Raw genomic sequence first — 23,413 nt, 5'->3', positions numbered from 1 at the left:
TCAACACATGATGAATGTCCCTTATGGCTTTTCAAAAGTTTATATCAACACATCTCTAGATATTTACATAAGTGCACACACATGTTTCACAGAATCATGCTTTAAAATACTGTGGAGCAGCCCTGGTGGCGCAGCGGTTTAGCACTGTCTGCAGCCCGGGGTGTGATCCTGGAGACCCGGCATCGAGTCCCACATTGGGCTTCCTGCATGGAGCCTGCTTCTCCCTCTGCCTGTGTCTCTGCCTCTCTCTCACTCTCTCTGACTGAATAAATAAACAAATCTTTAAAATAAAATAAAATAAAATACTGTGTTGTGACTTGCTTTCTTCACTTAACTATATGTTATGGTCACTTTCCATGTCAGTATTTATGAATCCATCTTTTTTTTTTTTTTAACTTTTGCAATCCATTCCAGGGTATAGATGCATCACAGATCATCTTGATCTGTTGTTAAGTAAACAAGGCTTACAGAACAGGATACATAAGCGAGCTCATTTTTATCAAAATTATTTAAAAATTAAGTTATATAAAATTTTAAAATTATATATATATATGTGTATATACACACGTATATATATGTATTCCCCACGAAGAACTCCTTTGAGGAGAGGAGCAGAATGGAGGGCTGAGAAGAGGAAGGTCTACACACCACACGTAACTTTATAATATTTGAAAAACTTTTTATAAAGGTTGTTATTTTTCAAAAACAGGAAAAGTGGTTTCAAGATACTGAGCAACATATAGCTTTACTTTGCAAGCCAGAATTTTAAAACATCATGTAGATGTGATATACATCATATTTTATTTTAAAATTCTTTTCAAGCTTTTGTTTATTTATTTTATTTTATTTTTTTTTTTAAATTTTTTTTTATTTATTTATGATAGTCACAGAGAGAGAGAGAGAGAGGCAGAGACACAGGCAGAGGGAGAAGCAGGCTCCATGCACTCCATGCACCGGGAGCCCGATGTGGGATTCGATCCCGGGTCTCCAGGATCGTGCCCTGGGCCAAAGGCAGGCGCCAAACCGCTGCGCCACCCAGGGATCCCTGTTTATTTATTTTAGCAAGAGAGTGAGAGAGAGAATGAGCAAGTGGGAGGAGTAGAGGGAGAAGGACAAGCAGACTCCACATGGAGTGCAGAGCCTGACATGGGGCTCGATCCCACCACCCTGAGATCATGACCTGAGCCGAAATCAAGAGTTAGACACCTTAACCTACTGAGCCACCCAGACCCCTACACACCATATTTTAACACATAAGAGGTGCTCCGGGCTAACTGACCTAACTGGCTTTCCTAGAGGCCCTGGGATGAAAATCTCCATCTGGGATCCCTGGGTGGTGCAGTGGTTTGGCGCCTGCCTTTGGCCCAGGGCGCGATCCTGGAGACCCGGGATCGAATCCCACATCAGACTCCCGGTGCATGGAGCCTGCTTTTCCCTCTGCCTATGTCTCTGCCTCTCTCTCTCTCTCTGTGACTATCATAAATAAATAAAAATTTAAAAAATTAAAAAAAAAAAGAAAAGAAAATCTCCATCACCCTGTGCATATATTTGACTGCCTCATAAACATGTCAAGGAAAGGGGGTGATTCTGGCCTAATCTGCTTTTAAATTCGGGTGTGCCCTCATAAGCAAGTTCACAGTGACCTTGTCTGTGACTCAGACTCTCTGAGGGAGGCAAAGGGGCAGCACCAGGTTCTCACAACCCCCAATGCACTCTCTGAGCCTCAATGTGCCTCTCTGTGAAATGGGGGTCCTAACAGTCCCTGCTTCAGGGCCCCATTCATTCTAAGAGCTCAGGAACTAACAGACCTTTTTATTGTGAATCAGGAATTTTCTCAGTCCTGTGTAATCAGGATCAGGTGCAGAAATCCACCATCTGTGGGGTACCTGGGTGACTCAGTGGTTGAGGTCTGCCTTTGGCTTGGGTCATGATCCTGGGGTCCTGGGATTGAGTCCCGCATCCAGCTCCCCATGGGAGCCTGCTTTTCCCTCTGCCTATGTCTCTGCCTCTCTCTCTGTCTCTCATGAATAAATAAATCAAATTTAAAAAGAAAAGAAATACTATCACAGCTCAGGCTGTGTGAATCCCAATTTCAAATATTTGGGGCTCCATCATGCCCAGTGTTCATCAAGGTGACTCCTGTACTTGTGCTGCTTTAAAGAGTGATGTCATACTTGAAAATACTTCATGCTTTCGCTGAGGGATGTCCAACCCAAGGGCTGAGCAAACATTAGAGTTAATATACTTTTCATTGGAGAGTTTTTAAAGAGTGTTTGTGGAATTAATGGAGGCTGGTATTCATAAAATCAGTTTTTCACTTAAAAATCACATTTCAAAAGAGTATTTAAGTCATGCATGGGAAAATACTTGGGAAATTATTCAATGCAAAAAGATTACAAAAGAGCATGCTCAATACAATCACTTTTCTGATAAAAATATAAATATGTGTACATTAGCATTAGGCTTGTTAAAACAAAGTCCCCCAAAGCTTATCATTGGTTATTAAGGAAGAGGTGATATTTGCAGGGGATTCCCATTTCACTCTTTGGGCATTTTTGTATTTTCCAAATAGTCTATGATGATTATTGGTGTCTGCCAAAAGCAATAAATAAATGTTAACAAAAATATCACCGTGAGACATGAGATGGGCATCCAGGAAAGAATGAGTCTGCTAAATATTTTCAAATGTTACCTGAGCAGTTAAAACAGGTCAGGCCTTGCCAAACGCTGGGGGGGCCTGGGGGTTGAGCTGGCCTCTGAGAGGGCAGGTAGGCAGGCTTCCACCTCTGTCCCATATCTGCCACCACCTTCCTTGGCTCCATCTGGTCACATACCTGCAGAATATGGCTCATTCAGCTGGACTGGTAGCAGTGTGGCCTCAGCCAGCAGAACGGGTATGTCTGCCCTGGCCCCTCCACTCCGATGCCCACTCCTGTGGGTGAGAGGGAAACTGAGAGATGAGGGCCAGGAGTTCACAAATCTGTTGCAACCTGTAGCTTCCCTGTCACTTCTCTGGCTCTCCTCTCCTGCTAAGCTTTGTTTCCTGGCAGTAATTAAAACCTTCTGCCACTGCCATAGCTGCTGCTGCAGCTGCTGCTGCTGCTGCTGCTGCTGGAACCATCACAGCCACCTTGGTTTCATGGTTTGGCAAAGTATTGGCCTCCACCACCATAGGGGCCAGAGCTTCTGCCTCCAAAACTTCCTCCTTTCATGGGTCCAAAATTTGAGGATTGATTCCTGTAATTGCCAAAATCGTTATAGCTTCCGCCACCTCCAAAGTTGCTTCCGTCATTACCAAATCCGTGATAGCCATCCCCACTGCCACCGTATCCACCACCACCTCGACTGCCACCGAAGCCACCTCGACCACTGAAGTTCCCTCCACGACCACCACCAAAGTTTCCAGAACCACTTCGGCCTCTTTGGCTGGACCAAGCACTAGCCATCTCTTGCTTCGATAGGGCTTTCCTTACTTCACAGTTGTGGCCATTCACAGTGTGGTATTTTTGAATGACAATCTTGTCTACAGAGTCCTGGTCGTCAAAGGTCACAAAAGCAAAACCTCCCTTTTTGCCACTGCCTCGGTCAGCCATGATCTCAAATCACTTCAATTTTCCCATACTGTTCAAAATAATCTCTTAGATGATGTTCTTCAGTGTCTTCTTTGATGCCACCAACAAAAATCTTTTTCACAGTTAAGTGGGCACCGGGTCTTTGAGAATCTTCTGGGAGACAGTCCTCTTTGGTTCCACGACTCTTCCATCCACCTTGTGCGGCCTTGAGTTCATGGCCACGTCCACCTCCTCCACGGTGGCCTGCGTGACCAACCCAAGGCCTCTGGAGCGCTTGGTGTTGGGGTCTCTCATTACCACACAGTCCAGAAGCGTCCCCCATTGCTCAAATGGCTCCTCAGACTCTCATCGATTGTTTCGAAGCTCAAACCTCCGATGAAGAGCTTCCGCAGCTGCTCGGGCTCTTTGGGAGACTCTTAGACATGAGGGCGGTGGGAGGGGAGACTTTAACGATGCTTACTCGGGGGTGTCCAGGGGCAGAAAGGAGTAATCTAACGAATGTATCTCCAATTTCTTGGTTTTGATTAATGTATCATGGCTGTGTAGTATTGGGGGAAACTGGGTGAATGGGGCACAAGAATTCTCTGTACTGTCTTTGCAACTTTTCCGCAAATCTAAAATTCTTCCAAAATAAAGTTTATTTGAAAAAACTGAACGTATGTTTCTATATATGTAGGACTCTAAAAAGGAGACAAAAATAGCAAAGGTGTTGTATGCATGGGAAATGTCCTTTTATTTTTATGAGTAATTTTCCTTAATTCAGGAATGGTTATCTACTCTGCAACTGGTGGGTATTTTAAAAATAATTTATACTCATGCTTGCATCCTGATTTTTTCAGAGTTCTAACTGACCGGTGTCATTATTTGACATTTTTTATCTGATGGCATAATTTCAAAATGTCTTCAGCATGGACTGCAGAAAGAAATGACACATGGCTGAGGACTGAGTGAAAATTAGGAAGCAGGGCAATTCACTAGAAACCAACCCACAAAAAGAAAAAAAAAATTAAAAAAAAAAAAGAAAGAAAGAAACCAACCCACAAAATGTTCATGTTACCAAATGGTCAACTCACTGAATTTACCAAAAATTCTTTTTTTTTTTTTTACCAAAAATTCTTTTGCCAGTATTAATGTACATAGTTTAACACATTGTAGAGAAATGAGTTTTTAGTGGTCGTCGCCTCTGAACTGAGCTCAGAGTCCAGCATCAGAGACAGCAGGCAACAGGGAACAGACTTCCTAAAAGGGTCTGGAGGCAGGAACAGCTTTCAGGAAAATCCGGCCACTGAGGCTGCTGGTTCCCCAGTGTGGCCTTGCTTATCCCGGGTTAGGGGTGAGCACCAACAGTCTAATGTGGGTTAACCTCTCTTAAATGGAAAAGCTTACACTGTTACAGGAACTCTTCCAGAATGGTGATGTGAAGTCCTGGGTATTCAAGGCGCTCTAGAATAATAAGAGCTAAATTGTCCAGATCCACTGAGAACCAGTCTTATGCAGACAATTTCATGGATACCTGTAAGCCCCAGGGACTGGGGCCCAGAAGCTATGTTGGTGAGACAAGGTGCATCTGCCCCTGTCCTAGGTGGTAAAACTGTGAATGTCTTTCCAGTAAAATGACTCATTCAAATATTTATTGCTTGCCTAACATGGGCACACACCTCACATGGGCACTGTTTTAGATCTGGGGGCCCAGCAGGGAGCAAATCAGACCTCAATCTCTCCCTTTATAAAAGCTTACCTTTTGGAAGAGAAGATCAAGAAAACCAAGAAGGGAAATATATATATAATATATTTATTTTAATATTTGTAAATATATAAATATATTTATTTAAAAATATATTTTATATATTTTAAATATTTTATATATATTTATATAAAAATTATATTATATATATAGTAGGAAATTAGTGCGAGGGGAAAAAAATGTAAAAATAAAAATTTAAAACTAGCGGTGAAGAGAGGCAAGCAATTTTAGCACCACATCCACATCCTGTCTGGATGTCTGAATTTCCAGAAGTGGCAAGGTCCCTCCTCTGGATTATGCCCCATTGTCCCAGCACGGTATGTCGGGGTTGGAGAGAGCTCTGACTGCCCATCCCTGGGGCACACGCCTGGCTTGGAACAGAGATGGATTCGGCTCCACGCAATGGGCCTGGCCTGCCAGGGGGGAAAGTTGGCTGCCCAGAAGGCCTCAGGCTCTGAGCCTAGGGAAGAAGGAACAGAGACCCTGGGAGCAGAAAGGACCACTCTCCCCTCTCCCTATAAACTTTCTCCTGATGATTCAGAAATAAATGACACAAAGTGCTCTGAGAATTCAGTGTTAGCCATTATCATGGCTATAATTTTTATTAGTATTTGAGGACCCCACTACTCACTGCGCCAGCTATCCATTTGTTGCGCCTTAATTTCAGGATTTATCAGCCGGCATGAGGTTAGGCCTTGTCAGTAGGGGGCGCTGGAGGGACACTGCAAGGGAGGGGCTTCTCTCCAGCTTGCAGGGCTTTGTTCTTGTTCCTACTGGCCCTGACCAGCAGGTGGCTGTTACTCTTCACTTTGGAGTTGGCCACTCCAACACCTTCTTGAGCCCAGCTAGGAACGCGCCATTTAGCCCAAGAGATGTATTGAAAATACGAAATAGAATCATGATTTCTCCCCTTAATTAACTGCCTTTTCAGATGCCCTGCAAATGGAAATAGGAAGATGCAAACCAGAGCAAGTTTTTTTTTTTTTTTTTTTCCCAACAGCCATTTCCAGTCCTATGGGGGGGGGGGGGGGGGAATTATCAAAAGATCCCTGGCATTAAAGTTCATCTCATAAAAATTCATCCAGAAGAGCGAAGAAAGAAGATCAGAAACGGGAGGACTTTTCAACTTTCAAGATCCAGAATCAAGGCAAGTGATATTTGTTGCCTAGAAATTACTCTGGTCCAGGGTATGTCAGTTGACTTTCTTAACCACCCCAAACACAGCAACTTAAAAAATAATGATTATTTTCTAGCTCTTGATTCTTTGGGACCATCCGGGCTGAGCCCGGTCACACAGTTCTTCTGTGGGTCTCATCCGGGCTGACTCTTGCAGCTGCAATCAGGTCTAGGGTGGTTTCCCTCACGTGTATGGCTGGCTGGCAATTGGTGGAGGTGGCTGGGGCAATGGCTTTCACTGGGCCGTGCGTCTGCAGCAGGCCAGCCCAAGCTTGTTCACATGGTCGTACTTGTAGTGTTCCCAGGAAGGGTTAAATTATTTCCTGTAAAAAAATAAATGCCTCTTCCCTTGACTCTGTATGGTTCTTAGGAAATGCCAGCACTCCTGAGCATGCCCTGCTAGGCCCTGCCCACACATCCAACCTCACTTTCCCCTGCTTCCCCTGCTTCTCCTCGCTTTGCTGTCTCCATCCCTGCAGCAATGGACTTTAGGGCCATGCTTCCTCCCACCCCAGAGCTCTGGAACCTATTTTCCCACTGCCTGGAAGACTCACCCCTCTCCTAGTCAAGTTAGTAATTATTCATAAAATCTTTGTGGAAGCATCGCTTCCGGGAGGAAGCCTTCCTGGAAAACCCTGGCCAGGTTAGAGTTCTATTTTACTTCTTAAAGTATCTATCTTATGATTTTTCTTCAGAGCACTTAGCATAGTTTTAAGTTTACTTGCAACTAATAACAAGAGCCAACATTTAATCAGCACTTGCTCTGTGCCCGGGGCTGTTCTAAGAATTTCACGGGCGTCTGTTCATTTGATTCTTTCAAGGCACAGAAAGGAGAAGAAAATTCACACAGTTGATAAATGATACAGGCAGGACCCAAACCTGTCAGTCTGATTCCAGAGCCAACATCTTAACCATTCTTCTGTGTTCCTTCCCACTGAAGTAAATAATACACATTTCTTACCAGATTGTGAGCCACTCAATGGTAGATATTCTGTGTTAAAGACTGAATTGTGGCCCCTCCAAAATTCATATATTGAAGCTCTAACTCAACGTGGCTATATTTGGAGATATGGCCTTTGAGGAGGTAATTAAGGTTAAATGAGGTCCTAAGAGTAGGGAGGCCCCCTAATCCAATAGGACTAGTGTCCTTATGTCTTAGTCTGCTCAGGTTGCTATAATAGATCACCGTGGGCTGGCAGATTATAAACAACAAAGATCTATTTTTCTGGCGCTCACAGTTCTGGAGGCTGGGATGTCCCACCCAGATCAAGGCACTGTCAGATTTGGTATCTGGTGAGAACCTACTTTCTGGTTCACAGACAACTGTCTTCTTACTGTAACATCACATGATGGAAGGGGCCAGGGAGTTCTCTGGGGCCTTTTTGTAAGGCTCCTATTCATAAAGGCTCCAGCCTTATGACCTAATCACCCCCCCCAAAGGCCCCATCTCCAAATATCAGCATACTGGGGATTAGGATTCAATATACGAATTGATGCCAACATTCACCCTGTAGCACCTTCAGCAGAGACCCAAGGAGTGTGCATGCACAAGGGAAAGGCCATGTGAGAGGGCAGCCATCTGCAAGCCAAGGAGAGAGGCCTCCAGAGAAACCAACTCTGCTGGCCATTTTGTTTGTTTTTTTGTTTTTGTTTTTGTTTAATAAACTTTTTAGGGGATCCCTGGGTGGCGCAGCGGTTTGGCGCCTGCCTTTGGCCCAGGGCACGATCCTGGAGACCCGGGATCGAATCCCACATCAGGCTCCCGGTGCATGGAGCCTGCTTCTCCCTCTGCCTGTGTCTCTGCCTCTCTCTCTCTCTCTGTGACTATCATAAATAAATAAAAATTAAAAAAAAACCAAACAAACTTTTTATTGGTGTTCAATTTGCCAACATACAGAATAACACCCAGTGCTCATCCCGTCAAGTGTCCCCCTCAGTGCCCACCACCCAGTCACCCCCACCCTCCACCCTCCTCCCCTTCCAACGCCCCTAGTTCGTTTCCCAGAGTTAGGAGTCTCTCATGTTCTGTCTCCCTTTCTGATATTTCCCACACATTTCTTCTCCTTTCCCTTCTATTCCCTTTCACTATTATTTATATTCCCCACATGAATGAGAACATAGGTTTGTCCTTCTCCGACTGACTTACTTCACTCAGCATAATACCCTCCAGTTCCAACCACATTGAAGCAAATGGTGGGTATTTGTCATTTCTAATGGCTGAGGAATATTTCATTGTATACATAGACCACAGCTTCTTTATCCACTCATCTTTCGATGGACACCGAGGCTCCTTCCACAGTTTGGCTATTGTGGACATTGCTGCTAGAAACATCGGGGTGCAGGTGTCCCGGCGTTTCATTGAATCTGTAGTCTTTGGGGTAAATCCTCTGCTGGCCATTTGATCTTGGGCTTCCAGCCTCCAGAACCATGAGAAATAAATGTCTGTTGTTTAAACTATGCCATCTACAGAATTTTGTTACAGCAGCCCAAGCACACATACATTTGGTCTCTTCTTGCTTGCCAGCATATACTTTGTACCAAGAACCGTGCCTAGCACATAACAGTACCCCAAAAATATATACTCAGGTGCCACTACCCTCTCTGGAAAGTCTTTGTTCACTTTTCTTCCTTTCCCACCCCAGGTTTAAGTGCTCCTTCTGGGCTTTAGTTGCTATATTTTTCACTTGGTTCTGGAAGGATATGTTTTTTTTTTTTTTTGGAAGGATATGTTTTGATATCTAATTCCTTTCTAGAAGGTTACATCTTTGAATCTAAAGATTTCAAAGGGGCTGAGTCTTCTCCAGGGCTCAGCACAGTTGGCATATGCTGTCAAGAGTTTAGTAAATATTTGAGTGAATGCAAGTCTCCTGATCCCCACATACAAGCCCTGGATGGAGAGCAAGAAGGCTTGAAGGTTGTTGTTTTTTAAGAGTTATTTATTCATGAGAGACACAGAGAGGCAGAGACATAGGCAAGGTAGAACCAGGCTCCCACTGGGGAGCCCAATGTGGGACTTGATCCCAGGACTCCAGGATCACACCCTGAGCCAAAGACAGACGCTCAACCACTGAGCTACCCAGGCACCCCAAGAAGGCTTGAGTTCTAAGCTTCATCTCTAAATTCCTGAGCAACTTTGGATACCGAAACCTCAAAAGTAATCATGGCCTTGTGTTTCTCCAGAGATCAAAGCTTGAGGGAAAGTCTTTTATGCTCTAACAAGCATAAAGTACAGGATCATTTTTACATCTGTTCTGAACACCTGTGCAGTTGAACTGCGCTCCTGAGTCTTAGTCATCTGCTTAGCTCTAGCCAGACTACTTGCTGTATCTCAAACATATTAAGTCCATGCCTGTCTCAGAACCTTTGCACTTGCTATCTCTTTTGGGAACACACCTTGCCCAGAATTTTCCATTGCAAATAACAGCCTTAATTTTCAGTGTTTATGCCAAAGTCAAGAAGGAGTGATGGTGATTGCAAGAAAGCAGTTCAGTTTCAGGGCACTGGAGACAAAAAGAGTAGCATGCTACTGTTCTATGAATCCGCTCAATAGTCCTGAAATGTGTTTACTGTCATTTCCCCCGTTTTACAGATGAAGACATTGAGGCCAAGAGAGGTTAAGTAACTTGCTAAAGGTCTCACACTAGAAAGCAGCAGGGCCAGGATAGGAATCCAGGCAGTTTGGGTCTAGTGCGGTTAAGAAACCACAAAGCTCCCTGCTTCTCAACATATATTGTAGCTTAGTTAACACAGTGTCTGGCACTAGGGGCGGGGGTGGGGGGAGCATTGCTCAACAAGCAATAGTCATTTCTCTACTCCCTTCAGACATTTGACTCCTCTAATCTTACAGTCCAACCCCTGGAACCAAGCAGACAACCCTTCTAGTCCATCTTGCCAGAGCCCAGACTCCACCTGGCTCACTCCACCTTTTTATGCTTGCACATGCTAGATAGTTAGATTTGAGGGCTCTACAGTCAGGTTCTCTGAGTTCCCATCAAGGTTCCACCTTTCAGCTTGGTAAACGTAGGAATGTTACATCCTTCCCTGGGTCTCAGTTTCCTCACCTGTAAAATAGGGACAGTAACAGTCCCTATGTTCTAGAATTATTATAGGGATTCAGTGAGATGATGCATACAGAATGCCTACCACCTTGTCTGGGTCATAAAAATGGCTCAGTAAATTGTAGCATTGATTAGAGCTTTTAAGTGAAAAGGCCCCCAAAGTTCTGGGGCTGTGAAATACACTCTCAACCACCTTTAGAGCCAAAGTTGGGACCAGATGAAGTCATTGTTTGTAGACAGGGTTGGCTGGGTGAGAGGACTCCCCACCTGACCCAGCCCAGGATCTACTAGACAATTACTTCCTGGAGGCAACATGGTTCCGGTGTGGGTGGGTGGGTGGGGGCTTCTGATAGACCTGGGTCTGAATTCCAGCTCTGATTTCTCCTCAGGACCTGTTTCTCTGTCAAATGGGAAGAGACTAGTGTTGATTAAGAATGTGAGTTCAGATTCAATTTATGTGATATTCTTAGTCACAGACCAGCTATGTGAGCTGAGTGTCTTCTGCTCTATGAGACTTGGTCGTCTGCTCCAACGGGTGTTGTCACCATTCATATTCCTGGGATGGCTATGAGGATTTCCCAGGACCATGTGTGCCCACACTCTGGATCCTATAGCTGTTAGGATGGGGGGCAGTATATACCAAGAGTTAGGAGCTTAGGCTCTGGAGTCAGGCGGCAGCAGGCCTCGGCTCAAATTCCAGCTCTGACAATTACTCCTGGTGAGATTTAAGGGAAATCAATTTCTTCTCCCAAACTCAATTCGTTTATCTGTGAAGTGAGGATAATCGCAGTTAAGTGTCCAATAGGGCTGGTTATAAGAATTCCATTAGATGATGCATGCAAAGCACTTAAAACTGGCCTGGTTCAGTGTAAGTGGCCAATAAGTAGGCAAAGATCTGATGAGGATAATTTTAAAAAATACCCTTCTCTGGAATGCAAATGCATTTGCCCAAAAAAGTTTGAGGTCTTGAAAATATGCACGGAGGGAAGCCTTCAGGATCAGATTCAAGTCCAAAACACCCCCCCCCTCAAAAAAAAAAAAAAAACAACCCTCATTTGTAGATGAGGTAAACCAGGGCCACGTGATCACATCAGGCCCCACCCCACACCTGCAAGATCAACCCTCCTTCATCAGAGCCCCAGCAACGCCTGTTCCCGCCAGGACGTGAGACAAGTCAGCCTCGGGCGTTAACCAGCGGGGAATCGGCTCCCTCGCTGGGTTCCAGAAGGAGCCAAGGAGATGGTGCACACAAGGCGGCCCAGCGGAAGGGTTCGGGAGCGGGAGCTCTGGTTACGATTGCCACAGCACCCGCCTGCCTGCTCCTGCTTCTGGAGGGGTTTGCTCCCACCCGCTGGCCAGTCTCCGTCCCGACTTTCGTCTGCACCTGCTGTCCCAGGCCCCCCTCTGGAGGGTCCCCCAGCGCCCGTCCTTCGTCTCCAGCTCCTCAGCTAGCTGCGGGGTGGTGGGCGCCAGAAAACACTCCAGCAAGCCCCGGAGCTGAGCCGCTTGAAGCGCAGGGAGCGAAAGCCAACCGCCGCTTGAAGCCGTTGGCCTGGGCTCCCGCCTCCCGGCCTTCGGATCAATCAAGCAAGCCCCTGGGCCAATCAGAAGTGGAAGCGGTCGAGCAACGCCCGCCTCCTTAAAGCGCCCTCGCTCCTCATTGGTTGTGTCCGAGCGCGAACCCAAAGCCCTTGGAAGAGAGAGCGGCCAGCCAATCAGCAGCGCCGCCGCAGCCCGGCTCGGGGGCTGCTCCCTGCCCCGCGCGCCGCGAGCTCGCCGCCTGTCCGCACCAAACCCGGCATGAATGGGAAGCCAGCTGGCTGAGCTCTTAGCCCTGGCCGGTTCATGGCGGGGCGGAGCAATGGGCCATCCTCTCCACGTGTGTGTGTGTGTGTGTGTGTGTGTGTGTGTGTGTGTGTGTGTGGCGGGGGGGGGGGTGGCTAGTACGTGAAGTACGCAGTTATCCCTGGCTCAGCTGACAGGCAATGAGCATTTGAAGCGCGAGCATCTAGACCAATCGCGGGTCAAGGCACTGCCCCCTCTTGCGCCTCCCTCGTCCCCGCATACTTCCAGGTGAGGCGGGGTGCGTTCTGCAACCAATCAGTGGTGGGCAGGACAAGAGGCGGGAAAGGGGAGCTGCCCACAGGCACCCCGAAGCCTGGCCGACTCTCGAGGGCCTCCCGACCAATCACAGACACACACTGCATAGACTGTCAGGGGTTGAGAGAGAGGTGAGAGGGTGTGTAACAGAGCTCGTCAGGGTGCCAAGACAGAAGCAAGAAGGCCGTTGAATCCTGAGCCCTTGCGGAGGCAGCTTCCAAGACTATTGAGGCCAAGGAGGTTCCGGGCCAAGTCTTTCCAGAGAGAGGGTGGGAAGGGGCAAACTCCGCAGCCGCTCAGCAGGGGAGGGGACAGGCTGGAGGGTGAGACCTCCGCCTCAGAGACCTGAAACCCAAGCCCACCGACCCATCCCCATCGGACTCAAGGCCCCGCCCCTCGGCAGAGCCAGGGGGGCGGGAGGGAGCTCCGCAGCCAATCGGCGGGGGGAGCGGGGCGGGGGCGGGGGCGGGGGGGCGGAGCACGGGGAGCTGTCCGAGGTGCCTCCGAGGATGCTGGGCATGCTCAGCAGGAGGCGGCCGGCGGCAGCCAATCGGCGTCCGCGGCGGAAACCAGGCGAGACCCGTGAGCTGTGCACGCGCAGGGCCTCGAGCTCCGGGCCTCGCGCCGCTCCCCACTCGCCGCTCCCCAACGGCCACTCGAGCTAGAGCCGCCCTCGGTGTATGTGACTGTGGGAGGAGGCACAGGGCCCGAGTCGGTGAGTGCCATGGTTTCTCTTACGCTTCTTCAGGCCTGGGACTGGCCCAAGCCAAGCTGGGGTGGGAGGGCCGGAGCGGTCGTCGTGAGGGTTGAGAAGCGAGAGTTGAGGACTCTAGTCCCCGGGGACTCCCTTTTCCTGGCAAGGATGGCAGTGGGGCCTCCTGGGCAGGCACCTTTGGACCCGGGCTGGGGCAGAGGCCAACATGCCCTGGGTTGGTCCACAGTCCCTGAGGCTGACTTGATTTGGAAGTGTATTGTGTGGCCGTGGGAGGCCCTTGGAGCTCTGCGTGGCTTCGTTGGCGGTGAGGTATGGCCTCTGATCGGTGACAGGTTGCCTGAGGTCTCTGGCCTGAGTCTGGATGTGGTGACTGGAAGGGGAGGCCTGTGACTCTCCAGAGGTTATGGGGGGGGGGGGGGGCGGGGCATTACTGGCCAAAAGATGAAACTAGTGTGCTCTTGGGAGATTTTCTGGGGTCTTTGGATCCAGCCTGGGCTGAGAGAGTTGTCGAGATTGGAAGTCCAATGGGCAGTTGTCAACAGCCATTGCACCCAGGCTGTGCTAAGAACATGCAGCTGCAAGGTTTTGGGGGTCGCTGGACTCTAGGTTGAGGTGCAGATTTTCCACTATCAGGTCCAGGATAGACAACTTGGCCAGGAGGTTAGGCCCAAGGTCTTCTGGAGGTTCTTGAGGAGGGAGTTTCTGAATCTCAGGTTGTTTGCCCTCCATGAAATATTATTGCCGTGTGGCTCTAAAAAAAACCAGGATTGGGTCATATTAGGGCCTTTTGGTCTGCTCTTTCTGAAACCCTGGTCATTCTCAGAAGATACCAGGCTGTAAGAATGGAGCCAGATGCATAGGGAAGATGGATCTTGTCCTAGAGCACAGGAAGAGGTGTGTGAGATTTCCTGCTCCTTAGGAAATCACCCAGCTTGTCATTACGGAAGATTTTTTTTTTTAATTCTTATGGGACAGGGTGTTGATATCTAATTTCACTCAGCTGGACAAGTTCTATGTGGTATTGAAGCTTTCAGAGTGTTTTCATGTACACCCAGAATTCTTAAACCTTGGGTAGGGGGGTGCAAGGGGGAGTGGTCTATGAGTGGATTTAAGGGTTTTGGAGCTCCTGGAAATCACAAGAAAAACTATATGCATGTTGTATTTGGGGGGGGGGCATGCAAAGCAGCCACAAGGATAAACAAGGAGTATCTAACCTGTCCAAGGACTGACTCCAGCCTGTGAATCCCTTGTATGAGTATCCACAATTTTCTGATGTAAAGAGTTGATTCTGTGGCTTACAATTTTAAAAGGGATGGTGATCCCCTTAACCTATGTTAAGAGCCATTGGAATAAAGCTGGTTCCTGTATTATTCATGGGGCTGAGGCAAGACTAAAAATGAAAATTTCCCCTTTTCTTCCCACACCTGGTGTTGGTGCACATTTCAAGGCATCTCATAGATTAGTCTGCATGTCTGAGCTCAGTCTACCTGTTCCTCACACACAACTAGGGCCTGGGGTGTGTGTATCGGTTTCACAGTTCACCCTCCTGAATATAGACCCAGGGTTGAGGGCTGTCCTGGAAGGAGGCCATTTGGGTGAGGAAGTCCAGGGTTCCAAGTTCCCAGAGCATGGCCTAGAACTGGGGGACACATGTTCCCAGTGGGCCCTTCCTCGATGCTCTTGGGATCCTTGGCCCAAGGGGGGACCACAGCCAGAGGGGGTCAGAGCAGGTTTAACACAATATTGGCATTCAGTATTGCTCTTGAAAGCAGTCCCTGTGAGGAAATTGAGGATCTTAGAAGAGTTAGCCCCCGTATTAGGACTGAAAAGAAAGGCCACCCACAGAGAGGATGTAGTGGAACCTAAATTGTTTTACTTCTAGTCTAGTTCTTTTTCCACTTCATCCACAAAAGATATGCTATGATAGGGTCTCTATGACCTAGCTGCAGCTCACCTGGCTATAATTACACTGGTTCTTAAGTTATATGAAATACAGATTGAGGGGAAGAAAGAAACTAATTTACTCCGTGGTATGTATCGGTATGTGTTGGATGTACTTCACTAGAAAGAGTGGGCATTTGAAAGTTTAGGTAAGATTTGGATAATTGGTCTTCATCTGCATTATAAAATGCTGTGGGGACTTTAACCACTTTGATTTGAAGAAAGAGATGCATTCCTGAAAAAAGTGGAAAGTTCATATAATTTTTCTAAATTGAATCTTTTTAAACTTGACTTTGGAAGTAGTATCTGAAATAAGTGAGATAAAGGGAGAACATTTGTCATAAAACAAATAATCACCCCGCTAATCAGCCTATTCTGTGGCTTAGTTTTAATTATATTTAAGGAGAATCCATAATTGTATTGCTGCGTTGACATTTTTATATCAAGCTGAGTTGTACCTGCAGGGGCATATGAAGGAGCTCTGGTCAAGCCTATGAGAATAAAAAATACCAGACATTAAACTTTATTCAGTAATATGAGTATTAGGAATGAGGGGCAAAAGTCAACTCTTTTTCCCACATACTTTCTTCCAGGTATGCCCTATCTAGTCTTTCCTATCCACTCTACCTTCCCAAGATGCAGGTTTGTGTCCTCAGAATCAATGGTTTCCTGAGTCCACCCCAGGAGACAACTGCAGGTGATTCCTACAGTCAGCCTGGGAAGTAGAAGGTGGACAAGGTTTTTGAGACTGTGATGGGGGACTTCTCAGGAATAGAAAAGAGTTACAGTGTCCCTACCCTTCCAAGTCAAAGTGCTACTTGCTTGTACTTCTGCTGTCACTGCTGAATGCTGAATGCTCTTGCATTGATCTGGCTTGAACTATGTAGTCAAGAATGTAGGGAGAGAGAAGGGCCTACAGTGTCACCAGCCTAAGGGCTGAGGGATAGATGGCCCTGGAGGAACCTCTAAAGAAGCAGTCTCTAAAACAATATCCTTAGGTGAGGTAGACACTAGGTAGGAGGCAAAAATAGGGTTTCCTATTCTTGGGAGCTTTTGTTCACTGAATGGGGAGTCCCTTGCCCTTTCTCCTCCCTGTTAGGTTTCCTGAAAGCCTGCAGACTCTTCCTGTAACTACACTTGGCTTACAGAGGATGCTGCCCTTTGAGCACAGTTTCCAACATTTTTTTTTTAAGATTTTTTATTTATTTGAAAGGGAGCACGAGCAGAGGGGAAGGGCAGAGGGAGAGGGAGAAGCAGTGCCCCCCTGAGCAGGGAGCCCGAGGCGGGACTCAATCCTAGGACCTCAAGATCATGACCTGAGCCAAAGGCAGACAATTAACTGACTGAATCACCTAGGTGCTCACTTTCCAACATTCTTGATCATCAATGAGCAAATCATACCAGTGGGGGAGCTGAGTCACAGGCACTGAAGTGGGGCTGGGAGGCAAGGCTACTGAGTGATGATGTTGTCTTCTAGACCCCTGTACCTTTTCTTTTACACTTGGGTTTCTCTTTCATGGCTTTCCCCACTTATTCCATATCCTCAGGGACTGTATTACTGTGTTGAAGAAAGGGTCTTTTTCTCTGTATACATACGTATCAGGGATCGGTGCTTTTATATGTCCAGGCCAAGTGTCTTTTTTTGTTCTTTTGTTTTTAAGATTTTATATATCTATTCATGAAAGACACAGAGGGAAAAGCAGGCTCCCTCTGGGGAGCCCTATGTGGGACTCAATCTCAGGACCCCGGGATCACACCCTGAGCCAAAGGCAGCTGCTCAACCACTGAGCCACCCAGGTGCCCCAAGGCCAAGTGTCTTTTATATGAGTGCCTTGTGAGTCCCTGGGTGTGGTGGTACAAGGAGTTAGAAAGCTCAGAAATGGAAAATATTTAACGTTCAGAGTAGCACATGAATACAGCCTGTCCATTTGCATTTTCCCTTTCAGTTTGACTCATCTTCCCCTCTCCCCACCCTATTATTGCCCCTCCACCAGCCCCACCCATTGGCACACCCTGTCTGATCTAGGAAGGGTTAACATCTGCCTATACCCAAGCTAGAATGAGAGGTAGAGGGAAGGCATGTTTGGTCTGGAAGGAGAAAGTAGAAGGCTGTCAACATTTTGGGGTCCTGGGGCCAAAGGAAGAAATGGGAGTTAGAGACATAATATTTGGGTCTAGGAGGGCACTAGGATCTGAGGGAAAAGTCTATGGTGAACCAGACTGGGTCAGGTCACCAGAACAGTCTACCACAGCCTGATTTACCTTCCTGTTATTTACTGGGCATACATGATATACCAGGAACATATCATAAATGATTTCTCGGCACTTGTTGAATGAATGAAAAATCTGCCAAAGGATGAGGGATTATGGAATAATAAAAACCAGAAAAAGAAATTTGAGTCTCTCAGACCTCCTCCTTTCCCCAGGTTAACCAGCGCTAAAGTGTGAACACGGGGGAAATCTCCTGAGAGCTTGATGCTTTTGGCAGGAAGTGAAAGAAACCCCGGAGTCCTGATTTCAGAGAAATGTCATTTGTCATCAACCCAAGAAAAGGGAGTTTTCTCTTCCAAGACCACCGCAGGCCCTTCCTGGGGTTGCCCCCTTCAGAGCTTAATGGGAGAATCTGAGTCACTTGTACATTCAGTCCCCTGTGGTGGCCCAGATGATAGGGGTCATTTCCACAGAGCAGTTAAGGCTTCCTAGTACTAAATCAAGGAGAGGAAGGACAAGGCATGCTTTTGGCCCTCCTTCACTCTCTCCTTGGAATCCAGATGTTTCAGTCCCTTTTACTTCTGGGGTAATAGAAACAGCTTCCAGCTGCTAGAGCTCTGACACATCTCAGAACTAATATTTTTTGAACAATGCTATGTACTGACAAACCACTTTCACATTCATCATGTCGTTTCATCTTCACCCTCACCTCCAAATGAGGTAAGCAAAGGTTATCCTAATTTCATGGATGAGGTAACTGAGGCTCAGAGAGGTGACTTGTCCCAGTGTGTCTCAACTTATAAATGCAGAAATGAGACTCAAATGCAGGTCTGATTATTCCAAGGTTCTTGTTGTGAGATGAACTTTTCTTAAAAAGATTTTTATTTTTTCTTAAGATTTTAATTTTTTGAGAGAGAGAGAGCGCATGTGCATGAGTGGGGGTGAGAGTTGGGGAGGGGGGTAAGGGCAGAGGGAGAGGGAGAAGCAGACTCCCCACTAAGCAGGGAGCCAGACACGGGGATCCATCCCAGGACCCCAAGATCATGACCTGAGCTGAAGGAAGATGCTTAACTGACTGAGCCACCCAGGCATCCCTTGATTTTTTTTTTTTTAAGTAATTTCTACACCCAGCATGGGACTTGAACCTACAACCTTGAGATTAAGAGTTGCATGCTTTACAAACTGAACCAGCCTGGCACCCCCTCATATGAACTTCTTTGACTCTAGAAGTTCACAAATGAAATAAGGAGGCAGGAAGGGAGCTGAATATCTTGAATCTGGAAGTAGAGGTGGTCTCTCCTGGAGGGGTAAAGCAGAGCCAGGGGTATAAGACCACACCCCCTTGGGGGACTGTGGCAGAGTGATACTTGGGACACCCAATGGAAGACTGTGAGGTCAGGGGCGGGGCTAGCTCTGGGTGGGGGGGGGGGCACCCAGGAGCCCCAACAGCAGTTCAGAGCATGCGGTGTCCAGGAGGAAGCTACAACCGGTGAGTGGTTGCTTCTCCCCAGCTGAGACTTTCCTCCCATTATACCCCTTTTTCTATCCACTTCCTGCCAGCCTGTAGCCTTCTTCCTGAGGTATCCAAGTAGTAATCCTCCCCCCGAGGGTCCTTATTCATGGTGAGCCCACACTGAGGAATATGCCTGCTGGGCACTGAAACACTTAGGGCTGTCTTTTAATATCTGGGTTCCCAGGTCTCTTCTTAAAAGCAGTTGTGGTAGTTATGATGTGTGATAAATTTCTGCCTTGTTGGCTCTTTCTATTCTTTACTCTTGGCTTATGAAAAACAAAATTAAACCACCTCCTTATCCTAATCTGGAGAGAAAATAGCCTCCCCTTCTACAGTTCCCATTTTCCTTTTTCCATGCTTCCTAAGGGGTCAAAACCTCCTCCAAAATCTCTCCCTGTCCTTGAGTTGGGAGCATTCTCTTCTGTGGCTTCTGCACCTGCTCTCTCAACCCACTGGATGAGATTTTCTTCTAGGTCCTCCTCTGAAGACATGTTCTAGAAGTTTCAGCCGTAGGGAGATAACCAATTGGTGTCTTAGAGCATGCCCTCCTGCACCCATGACCTCAGTCTTACTGCCCTTTCTGCCTCTCAAGACTACTCAGCTCCATGTGATAGGGTGGGGGTGGAGGTGGCACTAGCTTCCTCAACTCTCCCATGAAGCTCTGTCTTGTTCTGTCCCTAACTGCCAGGGCTGACGGGGGTCTTATGGCGATTTCTTTGGAAAGAAGAAAGCCTGGCGCACTCCAAGGTCTTTCCCTGCAGAAGAGCTTAGAATAGCAGAAGTATCAGCGTCTGCTCTCTTTTAAGTCAGAGACTGGCGGGACCCATCTATACTAGCCTTAAACTCACTATTTGATGTGGTCGTTAACTGCCTGGTCCTTACTCTCTAAGTCCTGAATATGGTCTAATTTCCATTCTCCTGACACCTCCACCCTCAGCTCCGTTATGATTCTGGATAAGCTCAGGTCCTCTTTTGGGTTAGTTTATTTGTTCCATTCAGGACAGAGAGAGCTCTGAACCAGCAACTCATTCTTTCTCCCCTCACCTCCACAGGCTTGAGAATATGCTGTTCCTCCCTCCCCTTTCCACCATGGACCCCACACTATGGCCTTTCTTTCAGATCTTCTGAGATTGGTACCCAGGCAAGGCACAATGCCCCTGTGCCCGACAAGACTGCCTAGCCCCTATTGCTCTGATCGACTGGTACGGCTAGCAGCCAGGCTCCGGCCAGCACTATGTGATACCTTGATCACTGTGGGGAGCCAAGAATTCCCTGCCCACAGCCTGGTGCTGGCAGGCGTGAGCCAGCAGCTGGGCCGCAGGGGCCGCTGGGCTCTGGTCAAAGGCATCAGCCCTTCTACCTTTGCCCAGCTTCTGTACTTTGTTTATGGGGAGAGTGTAGAGCTGCAACCTGGGGAACTGGGACCCCTTGAGGAAGCAGCCAGAACTTTGGGGGTGCAGTCCCTGGAAGAGGCATGCAGGAGAGCTCGACAGGACAGGGCTAGAGAACTGGGTACAGGACTCAAGGAACATCAGGAGGAGCCAGAGAAACCTATAAGGGGTTCTGAGAGAGGATTGGAGGGACATGGAAATCAAAGACCAGAGAAATTTGTTAGAGCTGGTTGGAGAGAACAAGAGGCACTGCATGAGCAAAGGCCACAAAGAGAGAGGCCGGAGAGAGCAGAGGCAATGCAGGAGGGTTCGAGGGAGCAGATGAGATCAAAGGAGAAATTCAAGCAATCCCCTGTTGGCCATGGTGGAACAGATGGAAAACAAGAAGTAATTATGTGGGTGACGGAGAGTCCAGGGGGCTCTGAGGAAAGTCTGCGGGAGTTCCCTGGCCCCTTCCCCCCACCAGGTTGCCTCCAAAGCAGCGTCGTTCCTAGGCCCTGGTGGGCTGAGGCCCCTTGGTTGGGGGAGGGCCAGCCTGCCCTGTGGAGCATCCTGCTGTTGCCACCCAGATACGGCACTCCCTTCTCCCATAGCACCGCCATCACTGGAGCCTGGCAGGAGGTCTGGCCACAGGACCAGAGGTGAGTAAAGAGCCTAACGGAAGACCTCCTTGGCTGGGAGGGAGTGGCTCAGGATAGGCAGCAGTGGGTAGGAGGGCACCACATCTCTAATCTCTACTATACATTTCCTGAGCTGGTGATAGGACAAGAAGCTTCCATCACAGGGGAAGTCAAAGCCCAGCCTCTGAGGAGGACTCATGACATCTCCCTCTCCAGGAAGGGTCTGGCCAGGATCCCAGGTTTTGCCAAGGTTAACTCTTCCCCACCGTATCCCCAGGATCCCACTGTCCCTGAACCTCGAGAAAGGTCTCTGGAACCAGAACCAGTTGGGCTCCTCCAGTCCTGCCCCAGGTAAGCCCCTCAGTGCCCTGTACAAATTCTGGTCTCTTTCCTGAGTCTGGGACTCCAGGAGTCCAGCTTGAGTAGGGAACCTACTTCACTCTGCCCTCTCCAGGTTCCCTCCCCCAGTGCCCCACAAAACTCAGCCCTGGGGAGATGGAAGAGTCTGATCAGAGGCACACAGGTGAGTAGGGTGAGGGCTCTTTTGCCTCAGCCCCACTGTAGTTCCTGAGGTCTGGGAGTACCAGTAGTCCAGCTCTCAGATTCCCAGTCCTGCCCACCTTTGCTTTCTCTGTCCCCACAGGTCCACTTGCCACCTGTGTGGGTCATGTGTGTACAGCAGGCCCATCACGCCAACAACCTCCCCCACCCCCACCTGCTCGGTCCAGGCCCCATTCTTGTTCTGTCTGTGGAAAAAGGTTCTCACTCAAGCATCAGATGGAGACGCACTACCGAGTCCACACAGGTAGGGGCTCCCTGCCCAGTGCGAATTATCTGCTCCTTTCCAAACTCCGGTCTGTTTGCTCCTGAGTTCTTCTCTGCGTGCTTGGCTCCCACACAATTCCCTTGCCCAGTCGCCCAGATCCGTCCCTAGGCCAGCCTTCATCCCCTTCTTTCTTTCACTGGCCTCCCCTTCCACCTGCCCTAGGAGAGAAGCCCTTCTCCTGTAGCCTCTGCCCCCAGCGCTCCCGGGACTTCTCAGCCATGACCAAGCACCTGCGCACGCATGGGGCCGCACCCTACCGCTGCCCTCTGTGCCGGGCCGGCTGCCCCAGCCTGGCCTCCATGCAGGCGCACATGCGTGGCCACTCGCCCAGCCAGCTCCCACCTGGATGGACCATTCGCTCCACCTTCCTCTACTCCTCTTCCAGGCCGTCCCGGGCCTCGACCTCTCCCTGTAGGTCCCCTTGCTCCACCACTTGATGGTGTTGGCAGCTTCTTTGGCTTAAAGAATGAAAGACGGGCTGATGGGCTGACTAGGCTTCTGACCCAGCACCGCAGTCACGGCAGCCTAGCAAATTTGGCTCCAAGAAGCACCGCAAGAAAGGCGCTGAAAGCCGCCTCCCAGATGACCGCAGGCCCCAGAAGTCTGGGCCAGCGAGCCCGTGTGGGGTGTGGGCAGTAAAGCTTGCACGAGTGAAAATTAACTGTGCGGGGGCTGGTGATTCATCATCAAAATAAAGTTTCCTGTGCCCTCCTCTCACGATCAGAAGCCGAGTCCAGACTTTAGTCTGTGAGCAGCGAGGGAAGGAGGGCAGCCTTGCCCCTTGTCCTGTGGCGGCCCCTGGTGGCCGTGCATCCACTGTTCAGCGCGGGGGCCGCCTCCTTCTCCCCGGTATCCCTGTCCTCCCCCTGAGGTAGGGGCCCGCGAGGGCCGCGAAGTCCAGGCTGATTTAGCAGCAAGCCTGTTGGAAGGCTGATTTAGCAGCAAGCCCCGCTGAAAGAGGCACTGAGAAACCAAGTTATTCGCCCCTTCCACAGCAAGCAACGGTGCGCAGAATCTGAGTCTGGGACCCCCAGCCCGGGGCTCCAGGAACGCGTGCTCCACCCTACTTGCAGCCACCCTCCTCTTCTCCTTGAGCACAAGGACCGCAAGGCTGTGGCTCTCGAGCCTCTTCCCTCCATGCCTTGCAGACCGGCAGCCGGGTGGCGTCTCCAACCGAGACTACTCCTTTGCCGCGGCCCCTTTCCCAGCCCACGCCTCCGGCAAGTCGCGAACTGCATTTCCCAGGGTCTCTGCGATTCCCAGGGTCCAAAGCCCACTGCACCCTGGGAGTAGTAGTTCACGCGTGTCCTCGTCTCGACAGGAGCAATGGGAGGAGTTTGGGGCGAAAACCACACCTCCCGGCAGCCCTGGAGATGGTTTTCTGGGTTCGGTTAGGACCCTATAGTCCCAGCTCTCGCGCGGCCCTAGCTCTCGGCGGAAGGAGCGAGGCGCCTGGACTACATTTCCCGGAGGTCTCTGCGCCTCACCCCTCTCGGGCCGCAACACGGGGTCTCTGCTCTTCAGGCGCGGTCTAAGGGTGACGGCC

At 48.9% G+C, this 23,413-nt stretch overlaps 1 protein-coding gene and 1 long non-coding RNA gene across 23 annotated transcripts; one reads left to right on the top strand and one right to left on the bottom strand.

Annotated features, from left to right (window-relative positions):
- Window positions 1-9,168: 9,168 nt before the first annotated feature.
- Window positions 9,169-12,312, bottom strand: LOC111090531. The gene is made up of 2 exons (XR_005354735.1): window positions 11,935-12,312; window positions 9,169-11,317 (listed from the first exon to the last, which is right to left on the bottom strand). It is a non-coding gene; the product is annotated as an uncharacterized LOC111090531 (long non-coding RNA).
- Window positions 12,313-13,253: 941 nt separating this feature from the next.
- On the top strand, window positions 13,254-22,593 carry ZBTB32 (zinc finger and BTB domain containing 32). 22 transcript variants are annotated; one of them, XM_038529300.1, is made up of 7 exons: window positions 13,285-13,365; window positions 17,733-18,237; window positions 21,015-21,062; window positions 21,319-21,392; window positions 21,496-21,564; window positions 21,685-21,846; window positions 22,030-22,443. In XM_038529300.1, exons 2-7 carry the CDS (start codon window positions 18,203-18,205, stop codon window positions 22,302-22,304), a joined length of 663 nt encoding a protein of 220 aa, XP_038385228.1. In that variant the 5' UTR covers window positions 13,285-13,365; window positions 17,733-18,202; the 3' UTR covers window positions 22,305-22,443. The 22 variants fall into 22 exon arrangements, with proteins under 22 accessions (XP_038385232.1, XP_038385235.1, XP_038385215.1 ...); XM_038529304.1 differs by lacking the exon at window positions 17,733-18,237 and having other exon boundaries at window positions 13,254-13,365; window positions 21,468-21,564; XM_038529307.1 differs by lacking the exon at window positions 17,733-18,237 and having other exon boundaries at window positions 13,259-13,365; window positions 20,888-21,062.
- Window positions 22,594-23,413: the final 820 nt, after the last annotated feature.

Source organism: Canis lupus, chromosome 1 (genome assembly GCF_011100685.1).
Source record: "Canis lupus familiaris isolate Mischka breed German Shepherd chromosome 1, alternate assembly UU_Cfam_GSD_1.0, whole genome shotgun sequence".
Lineage (NCBI taxonomy): Eukaryota > Metazoa > Chordata > Mammalia > Carnivora > Canidae > Canis > Canis lupus.
The sequence above is the reverse complement of the archived record's forward strand: the minus strand, read 5'-3'. Positions and strand labels throughout refer to the sequence as shown.